This window comes from Bombus affinis, unplaced genomic scaffold (assembly GCF_024516045.1).
Source record: "Bombus affinis isolate iyBomAffi1 unplaced genomic scaffold, iyBomAffi1.2 ctg00000059.1, whole genome shotgun sequence".
NCBI lineage: Eukaryota > Metazoa > Arthropoda > Insecta > Hymenoptera > Apidae > Bombus > Bombus affinis.
In genome coordinates this window covers 57,747-72,719 of record NW_026108820.1, presented here as the reverse complement: position 1 = coordinate 72,719, position 14,973 = coordinate 57,747, and the positions used below count along the sequence as shown (strand labels likewise).

General features: G+C 37.3%; 1 protein-coding gene across 1 annotated transcript; it reads left to right on the top strand.

The window, feature by feature from the left end:
* The first annotated feature begins 8,272 nt into the window (after positions 1–8,272).
* LOC126926823 (uncharacterized) lies at positions 8,273–14,823 on the top strand. The gene is made up of 3 exons (XM_050743212.1): positions 8,273–9,275; positions 14,302–14,550; positions 14,623–14,823. The coding sequence occupies exons 1-3, from the start codon at positions 9,147–9,149 to the stop codon at positions 14,692–14,694; spliced, it is 450 nt and encodes a 149-aa protein (XP_050599169.1). The 5' UTR covers positions 8,273–9,146; the 3' UTR covers positions 14,695–14,823.
* Positions 14,824–14,973: the final 150 nt, after the last annotated feature.

Below are 14,973 nucleotides of genomic sequence, written 5' to 3'. Positions count from 1 at the left end.
CTAACTTCAATTTCCACGGCAAATGAAATTGTTTACTAAAAGGTATAATTTACATCTCATGGCTAACATATGTACATGCTCGTTAATGAACGTTGCAACACCTGCTGGTTTTCTATAACATTAGAAAATAATTGATCAGGATTACTAGATAAATGATATGATAAAATTGAATTTTTCGGTATTCGTACGAACCAAGGATAGACGAAACGCTGAGTGAATGTTTCTGAGTGATAATTTCATTTATTGTAATTTCTGTTTCATAAAAATCAATCTAACGTGCGTTTACACGTTAAGTTTTTCCTTTCATTACATACATGAACGTACGTGACGTTAATGAACGTTACGGACGTACATGAACGTTAAAGATTCTAAAGTTCTCCGTTATACCGTGATAACCGAAATGAAAATTCAGATTTTAATTTCAGAATCGAATGGCCTCTACTGTCTCTATTTATTGAATGGTTAAAAATATGTTGACGATCTGTTCGGTTTATTTCGTATTTGTAAAATTAAATTTCCCTTTATCGAAATGGTTTGCGATTACGTGTAAGTGCAATTGAAATGATCAAATGTCAATTCTCTTCCTTCCTGAAATTCATTTATCTTACATCGATCGACAACGTAAATGTCAGAGACCGTCGTTATAAATATCTATGAAACGTCAATGTAATGTAACGAGCGACGGATATATAGAAATTTAATTCCCTGTTATTTCTAGTTTTCCGAAACAACTGATACAATAGCGACAGCGTGTAACGGCAATAAATAAAATAGCAGGCTATTGTATTTCGTTCTAAATTAAAAAAAAAAAAAAAAGGATCAATGCAGCGGAGAGTATCGTTGAATTATTAATAAGTTGAAATGTTATTTTAACACATGCATCGAATTTAAGCTTGGCTCAAGTACGTTGTTGATTGGATTTTTAATTTGGTCCTTTATGGAACTAGGCTAATTAACCTGCTCTGTTTTTAATTATCATTCCTGATTACATTGCAACAGATTAGCTCTGACGATTTATGAAAGTTGTTCGTGTACTAAAATTAAAACGTTGAACGAAGATATAAAATATGCGGAAGGCGGCGAAGCTATAAGAAGTAAACAAGCGATGCTCTTTAATATTGATAATCGTTAGATTGTATTCTAATGATTAACCGATTACTTTAACGAAAGTGAATATAATACCTTTACTTTCGTTGCATTCATTATTACGTTTATATATAAAATTTGCTGCTATTAAATTCATTATGATAGTGAAAGAATAATTCCGCCGGAATATTATATCGAATTTCAATATTAAATGATTATTAAATTATAAACGATGATAAACCATAATAATAAATTATGTCTACCACGTAGTAGGTACGAGAAACGTATAAAAATCTGTTCAACATACACATAATAAAATAATAGAATAAACGAATTGCTAGCTAATTGTTTCATTATAATTCGATGAATAATATCGTAAGTTAATTTCGCGTATATTCAATTATTGAAACACATTGTGTATAATAAGAAATTTTAACATCAAATTACTTGGTAATTTAATTTCTGATCTCGAGATAATCCGCGTGACATCCTCTTTATTCTATCGATATTAAATTTTCACGAAGAAGTTAATTTCAAGCGAATGGTAATATTAATCGAATGTTAAGCACGTATTCTTTGCTACGCTGTCGCAATGCTATGTTAATTTATCAAGTCGATAAACTTTTCGACCGGAACACGTAATACGCAAACTTTCACCAACTAATACGAGTTGCAAATTATTAACGCGCTATTCGTTTCTCTAACGTTATTAACTGAGAACTTGCACAAATTTCTATTCAATTTCGAGCAATATACGCTGGAATAACGTTTGAGACGTTGTTAAAATTGGAAATTGCGATAAACGAATCGTTGACTTTTATCGCTTTCCTACTTACGTGTTACGGGTTTGTATTTGTCGAAAATTTCGACAATGTTCTGTCTATTAAAGAGAAATTACATTCGTCGTTCTCACATGTAAAGTTACTTCACCAATTAACATGGAACGCGCGTGTTTCGTAACACAGACAGCACTATCCTTTAAACCTTGCAGCGATAAATAGGTAATAATAATAATAATAATAAACCGATAATTAATACAATGTTTATGCTGTATAGAGTGTACTATATATCTATATAATAATCTATGTTTAATCTGTGCATTGAGGTTGAATGATAACTCCGACAAATGTGAATGAGAACTCTACGTGCGTAAATGAATTTCATTTTGTAGCCGACAGATGAAATTTAATAAATTATATATATAATTATATATATACTGACAAAATGTTATTTTCTATCTACTTTCTATTATCTAATTTTTATTTTAAAAATAACATTTTGCTAGTTTTAACTCGACTTAGTTCGCGAAAAAATCGAATTTGCAAATTTATCAAGTATACTTAAACGACGGTATGTTCCGGAATAAGTAGGACTAGATAATCGACAGGAGGTGGTTTCACGTGTGAAAATAAGTCGAAAACGTAAAATAACATTTCTTCGTAGAACGCTTTGTTTCCCAGAAAAATAAATTTGAAAATTTCTCATTTATTCGTTAACATTTATTATCTCGAAAATGAAGCCTTAAACGGGAACATGTTACTCCACATTTTCGACTTGTTTTCACACGTAAAATGACCTCCATGTCGATTATTCAGTCCCGTCCAGTCCGGAATTACCCACGTTCCGGTATGCTTGATAAATTTTCAAACTCAATTTTCTCGACAACCACGTCGAGAATGCAAAAATTTTTATGCTATATATATTTCATTTATATTTCCACGAAGAATCACGCGGTGCTTGCTTCTTCGTATCACTCGGCTCGGGCTCCGTACATCAAACTCGCACGTTGAACTATCTCCGCTATTTTTGTCTTTCTCATATCTATCTACATATTAAAACTACGCTGAGACAACTTCTTTTTCGTCTTTTCGAGTTTCCTTTGAAACAAGAAATAGAGATAATTTTTATTACGAAAGTCGATAACGTCGCTACGTTGTACTTGGCGTTTAATATCGAGTACTTATTAGTAAGAAACTTGCTCGAGTCCTAAATGGGTCGTGTTGTTTTTCATTGGGGAAATTGATAAACGACGATGTGGAAGTAAAATAGTCGACAGGTCTCGTTCGTGCAACATCGCGACGATCGTTCAGACCACGCTGTTCTCGATACTGCAAACAACACGTGACGTCAAAAATGCATCGAATGCAAATTGGACAAATTGTGAATTTTAATAAATAAATAAAAAAAAAAAAAAAACCATTGGGCTGAACATCTGACAGCACAGGCGGTATGACCCATGTTGAACCATGTTGATCGAAACGACGAAAGGTCACGCGTTAGCCTGCGTTGACAAAACGGTGCCACTTGAGTGGAATCATGCGATTTCTCTTACCGTATCGTCGTTTGATCCTTCCGTCGATTCTAATGGAAAATTGAAATTTCATTTCTGTTGCTTCTTAACAACACGACATAACGAGAAATCGAACGACTCGTTGTTATTTCATTTCGCTCTATCTCCTCGTTTTATTTATACATCTTTCGAAAAGCTATCGTCGATAGCGTTTTTAAACAGTTAACCGCGTTTCATGAATTAAACAGGTCGAGAAAAATGTTAATCTCGGTGTGTTTCATCTGTCGTATAATATAAAACATTACCATTTACCATAAAAATTCCAAATTTTAGTAAGAAGCGCTAAGAATGTTATTTAGTGGTACGTTCGCTTTGTCAGTAAAACTGAAAAATTTGATTTGTTCCTTTGTTATATCGGTTATTCCCTGTACAACGTATTCCTTTTTATAAACTCAGTTGATTATTTTCACCGATATATCGGCAATGCCCGAATTGTTTACGCAATTTTGTCTGCTTGCAAATTGAGTGGATGTTTTACTGCGTGTGTCCGGTATTCCCCGATAACGATCGAAATATAATACAGAAAATATAATGCGATTCAGTTTTTTGGTCGAATGTGTGTTGAATAAATTATCGAATATGCAATTCCACGAACACGAGCTTCGAAAGTTGCTCCACCATCTACGAGTTCAACCGTAAAACCTACGCTTCCTATCAAAAAACATTTCCCCAATTTTATACCAGTTATATCATTGATCGGATCCACTTCACGTTGCTGGTGTTAGATTTGCCAAGTGCCACTTTGTGCGATATTCTGTTTCGAGAAATACCACACTGGGAGGATCCACTGAATTTCTTCTATCTTTTCACATTTTTCTTGTTTACGAATTTTGTTATTTTGTTACAATTTTAACATTTTATGTGGGAAATAATTCATTTTTTCGAAGAAAAATGTAAGCCATCGTCATTTTGGTTTAACGTCGTCGTAAAACTTATAACAGGAACACGTAACACATTTTCTTTGTGTTCGACGTGTATACTCGTCGTCGCTTATTTTTATTTGCATTTTATTCACGTTGATTTCTAAAACTAAATTCCACGGTTAACTGGTTAACAGTACATCGCGCTTCGTGAATATTTCAATTCACTCTTCTATGCTAAGGAATCGCACGAGTCATCTGATGCGTCATTCGTCTATCATCTGACACGGACGAAGAAAGGAAGAATTTCTCGAGATTTTACGCAGAACGAAAATTTGTTTTTCGATATACGCTACAATTTTGTTTTTCTCATAGAGATTATACGAGAAAGTAAAATGTACTATTGTTCGTTTTATTCCGCGCGATTCTCAACTTTTATAATCTCGCGTAACGTAACAAAGCATTGCAAAAAGAAATAAAAAGGTGGAAAAGTAAAAACTGAAAAATATGTTGCACGTAGAAATTTCTTACGATTTCTCTTCAAACTTTGAAAATTTGGATTCAAATTAACGCGATATAGTATCATTTACATGTACAGTTTAGTTGATAACAAACTAACAGCAAACAAAGCAATGTTTATCGATGTTTTACGAAATTTATTTATTACACGACTTATATTTGTGTGACTTTTTCTTCGTAATTTCGTAATTGATTGTTATTCTGGGTGTTTAGATATTTTTCATTCTGTCCACAGTTTCCACTCGGTCGTATCTTCCTTTCGTTAACAAACTTTCTCGAGTTTGAGGAAAATATGAGAGAACCGTTACTTTATATGCAAGTTTCCTTCTTCGAACGTTAAAAGTTCGAAATTTTCTTCAAGCATCAGGAGTATTTTCATTTGTCGAAACGAGGACGAAATTGGGGTATAAAACTTGGCGAGCGCTGCAGCATCGAGAATTAATGATATTGTGCTTCAACTTAATTTATCGCCATGAAAATGCTGGTCTGCACTTAGTCGACCACGAACTTTTACTATTTCGGACTTTTTCCTCCTAATATTTTATATTGGGTTGGCAACTAAGTGGTTGCGGATTTTATCATTAGGTGGCACTGACAAAATCCGCAATCACTTAGTTGCCAACCCAATATTATCGTTCCATCTGAAACTTCTATTATTTAAAGCATCGTATTAAACCTTGTGTCCGAGTACAATGTTTCCAGTAATATTATACAGGTTGGTTGGTAACTGGTGGTACAAACGGAAAGGGGGTGATTCTACGCGAAAAAGAAGTCGAAAATATAGAATAAAAATTTTTCGTTTGAGGCTTCGTTTTCGAGAAAATCGACTTTGAATTTTCGCTCGGTACGCGTGCACTTTATCACGTCTCGTTATAACGGACCTCACTGTACATCGTTGTCTCGATGGATATTATCGCAGTTTAAGTTTGTTTTTGCCGTAACGGAAAATTAGGAATACATAATGAAATAACATGAAGTAATCATAAAGTTTATTGTTACAAAAATTGCTGAAAGTGTTGCCCATTCTGTCCAACACATACTTCTGCTCTTCTAATTAAATTTCTATGAACACTTTCTAACGCATTCGTTTGTTTTAAAGTATGAAAGGCTACAATAATCTTTTCTTTCAATTGCTCGAAAATAAAACCTCGAACGAAAAATTTTTATTCTATATTTTCGACTTCTTTTTTCGCGTAGAATCACCCCCTTCCCGCTTGTACCACCAGTTACCAACCACCCTGTATGTTGGGTTGTCCGGAAAGTGTCTTTCTTTCAAAGAGACGTCTTTTTCAACGACGCATCTTTATACAAACATAAAACCTAATCTGTCGAACATTGTGATCTTTAGTTTGATAAAACAAAACGGATCATAGGTAATTCGATAAAATAATATAAAACGGAAAATGTGCATCCATTATTTCCTTATGGAACGAAAGAAACTTTTCGGACTACCTAATAGTTTCGTATTGCCATAAACGGAGAAAATTCGAACTTTCTAAGTAACGTAAACTAAAACTCGAAATTCGTTAAAGTAAAATTGAGGAAAAATCAAATATTGTGCATAGTAACTTTCTAAATTTTTATGTACAATGTTCGTCGTAATAATATCAACGATAGAATATAATCAGAAGAGTACGCGTGCGATAAATTCGATCGTGCGTTTAAAAAGAAATAAATGAAAATTTCAATAAGAACGTAGTTGGCGATTTAATAGAATTTCAATAGAATTTCAATAATGGACAAGAATTTCGTTATTTGTCCGGTAACGTCGTTGTGTCCATTTTCGTAAAAGCCAGATTACGATTGCACGTTTTTCTCGATTCGAAGCTTCGTCGAGTTTAATCCGGCGACCGGTTTAGGCTACAGTATGTTTCAAATTTCCAGCCCTTTGTATGCAGAAAAATCATTCGACCCGATGAACCGCGTGAAATGTAGAAGTTCACTGATTCAGCGAACGAAAATAAATCGCATGTAATATTAAATCGATATCGTCGACCTGAGGGCGAACTTTCTCTTTGGAATCTCGTATCTTGGACACGTCGAATCAAACTTTCGAAATTCGATATTTCCACCGATTCAATGCTACTCGTATGACTTTGATATTTGTCGATACAGCCCGGTACACGTGTAACGACATTTGCGACTTCGACGCATGGAAAATCCGTCTCGCAAAATGTGCGCTAGCCTGTGCTGAGCTGGTGAATGATTGCCACGTTAGAACGAAGTAGCTTCAATAAATAATTGATATGCAGCGAAATAAAGAAAGTTGTGGCAAAGTAAAAATTTTAATGTAAATCTTTCGATGGATTCAAAGGCGTAATAAAAAAAGGTAATAAAAAGATTTCGAAGCAGAACTAGATTATTTGAAATTCTCTGACGAAAATGATACGATAGAAGGTCCTTTAGTGCGGAAATTACGTTACAGAATTTTTTCGAATGGAAAGAACACAATGTAGTTATTGATTTTGAAGAACGTTCCATAAAATATTGAGTTACTTAAGCTGCTTATATTTTGATTTTTGAAAATAAGCAAACGCGTATTGTTTATCATTTTATTGTTAACTTATTTATTCCATCTTTTCTATTATTCGTTATTTAATATTAAAAATTACACTTATTTTCTTAAAGTTGATTCATATAATTATCATGCTTTCTTTTATGAATTAATTGAATGTTAACGCGTCGCGTAATTTATAAGTATTAAGAAAAATCGTTTATTCGAGTACATTATTCACCTGGTGTAATGTCACTCTATTAAGAAGCACGAAAGAATATATTCTTGTTCGATTTATCACGAAAAATAAAATCTTGCACGTGTGTACAAGCTGTTGGTTTCATCCAAAAACTACGACGCATGGGATAGAGAAACAGATATATATGCAAATGCACGTAATATATAAGAGAAAAACGTATGTACGAGTCCATAAATCGAAGTACGAACTGAAGAGGGAAATTTAAATTTTATCGAAAATTCTACTTCTAATCGACGTCTGCGTAAGATACGAGGACTAGCTGTTGGCGAGATACGGAAGCAATTTGTAGGTTCGATTTTAACGTCTAATAACTTCCAATGGCTGTCTGATATCCGCACGGTAACATTTCCAACGAAATAACGAGAGCGATTCGCAAAAGAAAATATCGACTCGCAACATTCGTTCTGGGCACGTGCTGCGTGAGCGCGTCTGCGTAATCCGTTTTTAACGGGCGAAAAAGTCAGTGTTATTGCTAAAACGAACGTACTAGGAAAAAAGTAGCGAAGCGTAGAACTTTAAAAATAAAACAACATTTTTCCACGTTATATTCCTTCTGATATTTACGAAGCCTTCGTGTGCCAAAAGAATCTGACATTCTAATGTGACAATAAACAGGAAATCTTTTAAGCAAAAAGAAAAAAAAAATACATATATCTCGAGTTCTCATTGGGATTAGGGGCGTGTAACGAATCTTCATTTAGATTAACCATTGTTGTTATACGATATGCATGATATTTACTGGTACCGATATGATTACAGTACCGATATGGTACAGAGTTTGACAAGTAACCGTGGCAATTAGATACTCGAGATGCCAATGACAATGATCTTAGGTTCAATAACGAATCCACGGTCAAAGGGATAACAAATACGTCTTCTTCCAAAGTCTAAGTCGTACTGAGCTTACTTGTCCACAATTCAAGTGTAACTCAACTTACTTGTCTACGATATAAGTAGAACTCAACTTACTTGTCTACAGTATAAGTAGAACTCCCTCAGTCCAAATGGAACTGCACTTATATACTCGTCTCTGTACCCCTCGGGTCAACTATATTTTTAAGGAGATCTATACAATTACTCCATAGCTTTGTTAGGTAAAAACGTCCATGCCATGACCGTGGCTACGTTTAGCGACCAGTTGTGTCACTTCGAGCCCAAGCCTACTGTCATAAATCTCGGGTAAACATAGTCGGATTAAATCATAAACAACTACTTCTGAGTTTTATTATTTAAGTGCAGCTATAATAAAAAGTCTAGACTAAAGTATTGGGGGTCTTCCCAAAAATTCCAAAAGAAAGGCCCCGATGTCCTTTTATCTCCAACATGTATATAGGAGAAATAAAATAGTATAGTAATTTTTTAATTGCACACTAAATTAGTATTAAATTCCATACGATATTTTCAAAGATCTTGTATCTTTGAATCTATCAGATTTGTTTTTAGATACAAAAGAAAATTAATAAAAATGTGACTTATTTTTATTCATTCTTTTGTACTGTTCGATCGTTCTCCACTATGATACGGTTTCAACGAAGAAACGTTTTATTTATGTTCAAGTGAGAATTTACCTAAATCAAGATGAGAAGCCCGAATGTGAATGTGACGGCAAACTATGGCGAGCTTCAAATCGTCATAGAGGAAAGCACATCGGGCGAAGAGGAAGAGGAAGGGCGAAGGAACGAGTCGCCTCCGCGTGGCATGGATAATGTATGTTTTTTTTTCTTTTTATTTATTAGAATATTTACAATCAATTCTCGTTGAGAATTTTCAGTAACTTAGTTTGGCGTGATACAATGACATGGATTATAATAGTTTTATATTGTTGGTTCTAGTAGAAACTAAGGATTTAATCTAGAGGGTATTTTCTTTTTAGTCTGCGGATCTGGTCCGTCGTGTCCAGTAGTTGGGTGACTAGTGGGTTGTGGTGGTTGTTGACTCTTGTGTTATATCTGCTTCTGAACTTGTGTATTTCATCTTTGACTGTAGGTATCTTGAGGTCGCGGTGGATTGTTTCGTTGGTAACATACCAGGGTGCATTTAATAGGGATCTCAGCGTTTTCGATTGGAAGCGTTGGAGTATTTCAATGTTGGAATTACTTGCTGTTCCCCATAGTTGGATTCCGTAGGTCCAGACAGGTTTTATTACGGCCTTGTAGAGGGTTATTTTGTTCTGTATGTTTAGTTTGGAGCGTCGGCCCGTGAGCCAATAGAATTTTCTTAGTTTTTCCTTTAATTGCTTTGATTTCTCTGAGATATGTTTTTTCCAAGTTAGCCTCCTGTCCAGGGTCATGCCCAGGTATTTTACGGAGTCCTTGCTTGGGATTATTGTGTTGTTAATGGTGACCTGGGGGCAGGTTTGTTTTCGGAGCGTGAAGGTTACATGAGAGGATTTTTTTTCGTTTATTTTGAAGCCCCATTTTTGGAACCACTTTTCCATGGTGTCGAGACTTCGCTGGAGAGTGGATGAGGCAATTGTCGGGTCTGCGTGGGTAGCTAATAGTGCTGTATCGTCGGCAAATGTTGCTATTGTTACCTCGTTTGATATAGGTAAGTCGGCAGTGTAGATGGAGAACAGTAGGGGTCCGAGGACACTACCTTGGGGTATGCCGGATTCTATTGGGAATGTTACGGAAGAGGCGCCTAGGCATTTAACTATGAATTGTCTGTTGGTTAGGTAGGATTTTAAGATGGAGTAGTATGGATGGGGTAGGATCTTTTTGATCTTGTAGAGTAGCCCCACATGCCATACTTTGTCGAATGCCTGTTGGATGTCTAAGAATACCGCTGAACAGTATTTTTTCTTTTCAAGGGTTTGGCTGATCATGTGGATTATGCAGTGGATTTGCTCTACTGTTGAGTGTTGTTTTCGGAAGCCGATTTGGTGGTCTGGGAGTGTTTTCAATTCTTCTAGGAGTGGGAGGAGACGATTCCTGAGCATTCTCTCGAATAGTTTAGACAGGGTAGGTAAAAGACTGATTGGGCGATAGGAGGTGGTTTCATATTTTGGTTTACCGGGTTTAGGGATGAGGGTGATTAGTGAGATTTTCCAAGCCTTGGAAAAGTGTTGAAGGCGGAGGATAGCGTTAAAGATTGATGCGACGAGTGCAATCCCTTTTATGGGAAGTTCCTTGATTGCTTTATTTCCTATTAGGTCGTGACCTGCTGCTTTCTTGGGGTTTGGCCGACTGATTGCTTGTATAATCTCTGCAGAAGTGATGGGCTCAATAGGAGGGGACATTTGGAAGGGAGTGTGCAGGTATTCGGTAACGTCTGCAGCAGCTACGGAGGAATGGAGTTTGAATACTTCAGACAAGTGTTTGGCAAATAGGTTGGCTTTTTCTATAAGGCTACGCGCCCATCCGCCTTGCGGGCGGCGGATTGGAGGTATTATTTGTGGGGGGCGCGTGAGTTTCCTGGAGGCCTTCCATAGTGAGTAGTTGGAGTCGGCTGTGGGGGACAAGCTGGCGAGATATTTGTGAAAACAGTCATTATTGTAGTTTTTTATGGTTTTGGATAGTTTTCTAGTTGCGTTGTTTAGTTTGCGTTTGTCCTCCGGTGTTCTATGGGTCTGCCATACTCTTCTTAGTCTACGTTTTTCTGCTATTTTTTTTAGTATGTACTGGGGGTATTCGTGGTTGCTGGTGGACGTTTTTGCCGGTGTGGAGACGCGGATAGCGTTTATTATGCTCGCATTTAGGTATTCCGTGGCTGCTTCGATTTCATCATTGGTTTTTAGTGAGGTTGAGGCTGAAGTTGTGTGGGTAAAGACTTCTCTAAAGAGCTGCCAGTTGGTGTGTTGGTTATGAATGGAGCCATTAGGTGTATTCTCGATGATAGTTGAACTGACTGTTACTATCACGGGGGAATGATCAGAGGAGAGATCAGCCGAGGAATTGATTTGGACGTGTCTTGACGAGATATTTTTAGTTATGAAGAAATCAAGGAGATCGGGTATTTTGTTTGTGTCGGTGGGCCAGTGTGTGGGTTCGTACGTGGTAAGGTAGTTGAGGTTGTTGGTTAATATGCTGTTGAGGAGGTTTTTGCCTCTTACTGTAACCAGTCTGCTGCCCCATTGGGTGTGTTTAGCGTTGTAGTCTCCTCCGGCTATGAATTTGCTGGCCAGGGTGTCCAGGAAGTGGTCAAAGTCTTCTTTGGCGATGGAGTGTCTGGGAAGGCAGTATACAGCTGAGGTGGTGATTGTACCATGACAGTCTTCTATTGCTACGTTTGTTGCTTGGAGGTAGTCTTTCTGGAATGGTTGAAGTTCGTAGTGCTTGATGTTTGACCTGATTATGATTCCGGTGCCGCCGTGAGCCTTTCCGCTGGGGTGTTGGGTGTGGTAGAAGTTGTAGCCGTGTATTTTGAGGTAGTTTTTGTCGGTGAAGTGGGTTTCGGATATGAGCATCACATCGATTTGCTGTTGTTTTAAGAATAGTTCTAGTTCAAATTTGTGCTGAGCTAGACCGTTGGCGTTCCACAGAGCTATTCGCATTGGTTTTATTTTGCTTCTGTGCGTATGAATTTGTCCATGAAGAGTGTGAGTAGTGACAGCAAGTTGTTAATTTGCTCAGTTTGCTTCTCGATAAGTTTTTCGAGTCTGGTAAAGTTGTCTGTGTTTTGTGGGGTGGGAATTCTATTTTCTGTGTGTACAATGTGTGTTTTCGAGTTGTTTACGTTTCCTTGCGTTGCCTGCGCATAGGATACTGTTGGTGTAGTGAGTTTTTGGGGTTTAGGTTCTTGTATGGTTATGTCCTTGGGTCTCAGTTTTGGATACACTATATTATGTAGTGTTTGTAGGCTGAGCATCCTTTGTAGTTCGCAGGATGCTCTCCTTGACAGTGGATACACTTGGCGGGGGTTTCCGGGGATTTAGTGCATTGGTCAGTGGGGTGATTACCTGCACATTTTACGCACCGGAAGTTGTGATTGCAGTATTTCTGCGTGTGGCCGTACCTTTGGCACCTCTTGCATTGTATTATTTCTTTCTTTACAAGAGGTGGCTCGAACTTAACTATGGAGTTCATCAGCCGATTGATATTGTAGATTTCTTTATTGTTTGTTTTTTGTTTTAGGTCTATAAAAAATAAGGATAGTGGGTTTTTTGTGATTCTATGCCTAATGTTACTGATGTTAGTTACTTCGTGGCCGTGATTTGACAATTCGCATTTTAGTTCGTCTAGATCGACTGAGTGATGGATATTGCGTAGCACCACTCGAAATGGTCTTTCTTGTTTGAGCTGGTATGTGTGGAATTTAGCGTTTAACGTTTTTAATAGCTTGGTTAACTTTCTATAGGCGTCTGGGTGGGTCGGCAGTATTTTCACGTGGTTGTTGTTAATCTTTAACTTGTAGTCCTCTTTGCTGATGTCTTTTTCGATAGTCTTAATCATTGACTGTATGTCGATTACGTCGTTAATGAATATCGGTGGGGGAGGGGGAATTCTTTGAGTATGGAGATTATTTACCTTTTCGGTTGTAATCATGGAGTCTTCCGTGGATTCCAGTATTGAAAATCTATTGTAGGTGGTCACCTGGCTGGCTGATGGTTTAGTTTGACTCTTGTTTACATTTGTCTTGGTTGGTTCGAGCTTTCGTTTTTTCGTGTGATGGTCGTTTACCAGGATAGATGTGTTGCCCTCTTGCCACGGGGGAGGAAAAATGGCGGTGTTATAATTTAGCTCCGGGGAGCCTGTTGGGAATGATAGAGCCATCATCGAGCTAGTTAATTCAGTGTGAAAGAACTAGTCGAGAGGCTGTTAACCCCTGGCTAGGTTAGTTGGATTCGCTTTCGACAGATGGGCGTCACGTGGAATTTTGTGAACTTCACAGGGCACTGGACACACGTCTGCACGTCTCGGCACTCAGCAGCAACTGGATGGTCACGTGCTGTTTTGTGAACATTGCCGGGCACTGGACACACGTCTGCACGCCTCGGCACTCACGAACGAACCGGATAATGTATGTGATAATGTATTTTTAGTGTATCCTGTTAGCTTAACAAAACATAACGTTGTTCAACGTTTGCATAATATATTTAAAGAAAAAGATTGATCGTACTTTCTGATCTGAAAAAATAGCTCTGTTTATACATTATACATTATACATGTGTATGGGAATTAACTAGTGTCTATATAGTTTCACACTGACAAAATAGTTTCGAGTTACTTAAAAATAGTTGCTTGATTCAAGCAACTGTACGCGTTAACAAAATAGTTTCAAGTAACTTGAAAATAGTTGCTTGATTCAGGTAACTTGACCAATCTGAATCATCATAAAAACTTGGAAGGATATTTCAAGCAAAATTACAGATTCACATTGGTAAAATAATAGGTTCACATTGACAAAATGGTTTCGAATTGCTTGAATTCAAATCGTTTGACGAAGCAACATGACTAATCTGAATAGTTTAATTGTCATCTTTATCCAAGACTCGCATAGTCAATCGAGCCATTCGGAAATCACATTGACCAACTCCAAAATTGAAAAGTAGAGAAAAGTAATTACAAGTATCGCAAGTGGTGAGACAATATGCGATAAAAATGAAAAGATGAGCGTGGCATTAAGCTCTAAGGAACTAGAGGTTTTGTGAGAATCAATCGTGTACTTGGACGATGAAATTGCGAAATTGTGAGATTGTCCAAAGATGAAGTTGGTCAATTTGACTTTCGCCAGGCTCGATCGTCACTACGACAGTTCTCGCGTATCGAAACTATCTTGATGTTTGTGTGGACAGGTGAGACGAATGAGCGATCGTGGCGGAGAAGGATCGGGACATTCGGTCGTTACGATGGAAGCAGAGCTACCGACTTTGTTTCGCCGTCGCGAATCAGTCGCCTGTTTTCCTTTTGGAGGCGTGACTAGAATATTACCAACTCGGCGAGACCCAGCGTCCAGAATGTCCGCACCACCGAGCGGTAGAAGAAATACGCACTATCTTCGGTTGGACATTATGGACGACATCGCATACCTAAGAGCGAGGGAGGTAAGGATCTTTCGTTTATTTTTGTTGAAGTGATCACCACTTCTAGGAAAACTCCACATCTGGTCTTTTTAGCTTTCTCAAGCGCTGAAGCCATCGACAGCATATAGACAAAGGAATAGCAGGGAGGCAGACCCAATACGGTAGACAGGCGACGTTGGCTTCGGGGTTCTCAGTCATAAAGTAACACTGCTAGCGTGCGGATCTGGACCAGCTCAAATTGTATTCCTGTATTTCATTATTAAGTCAAATATATACTTTGTATCTTACACTTTATCCACACGTTTTTCTCTCTTCTCAACAGGTTATGGGCCCAGGGCCATATATAATATAATGGGATGTAATATTAGCAGTAAGTATTTAGGATTAATTTATATTTATTATTTTTTTTAATAATCGAATCGTATTCTTACGTTTGAAAATAAT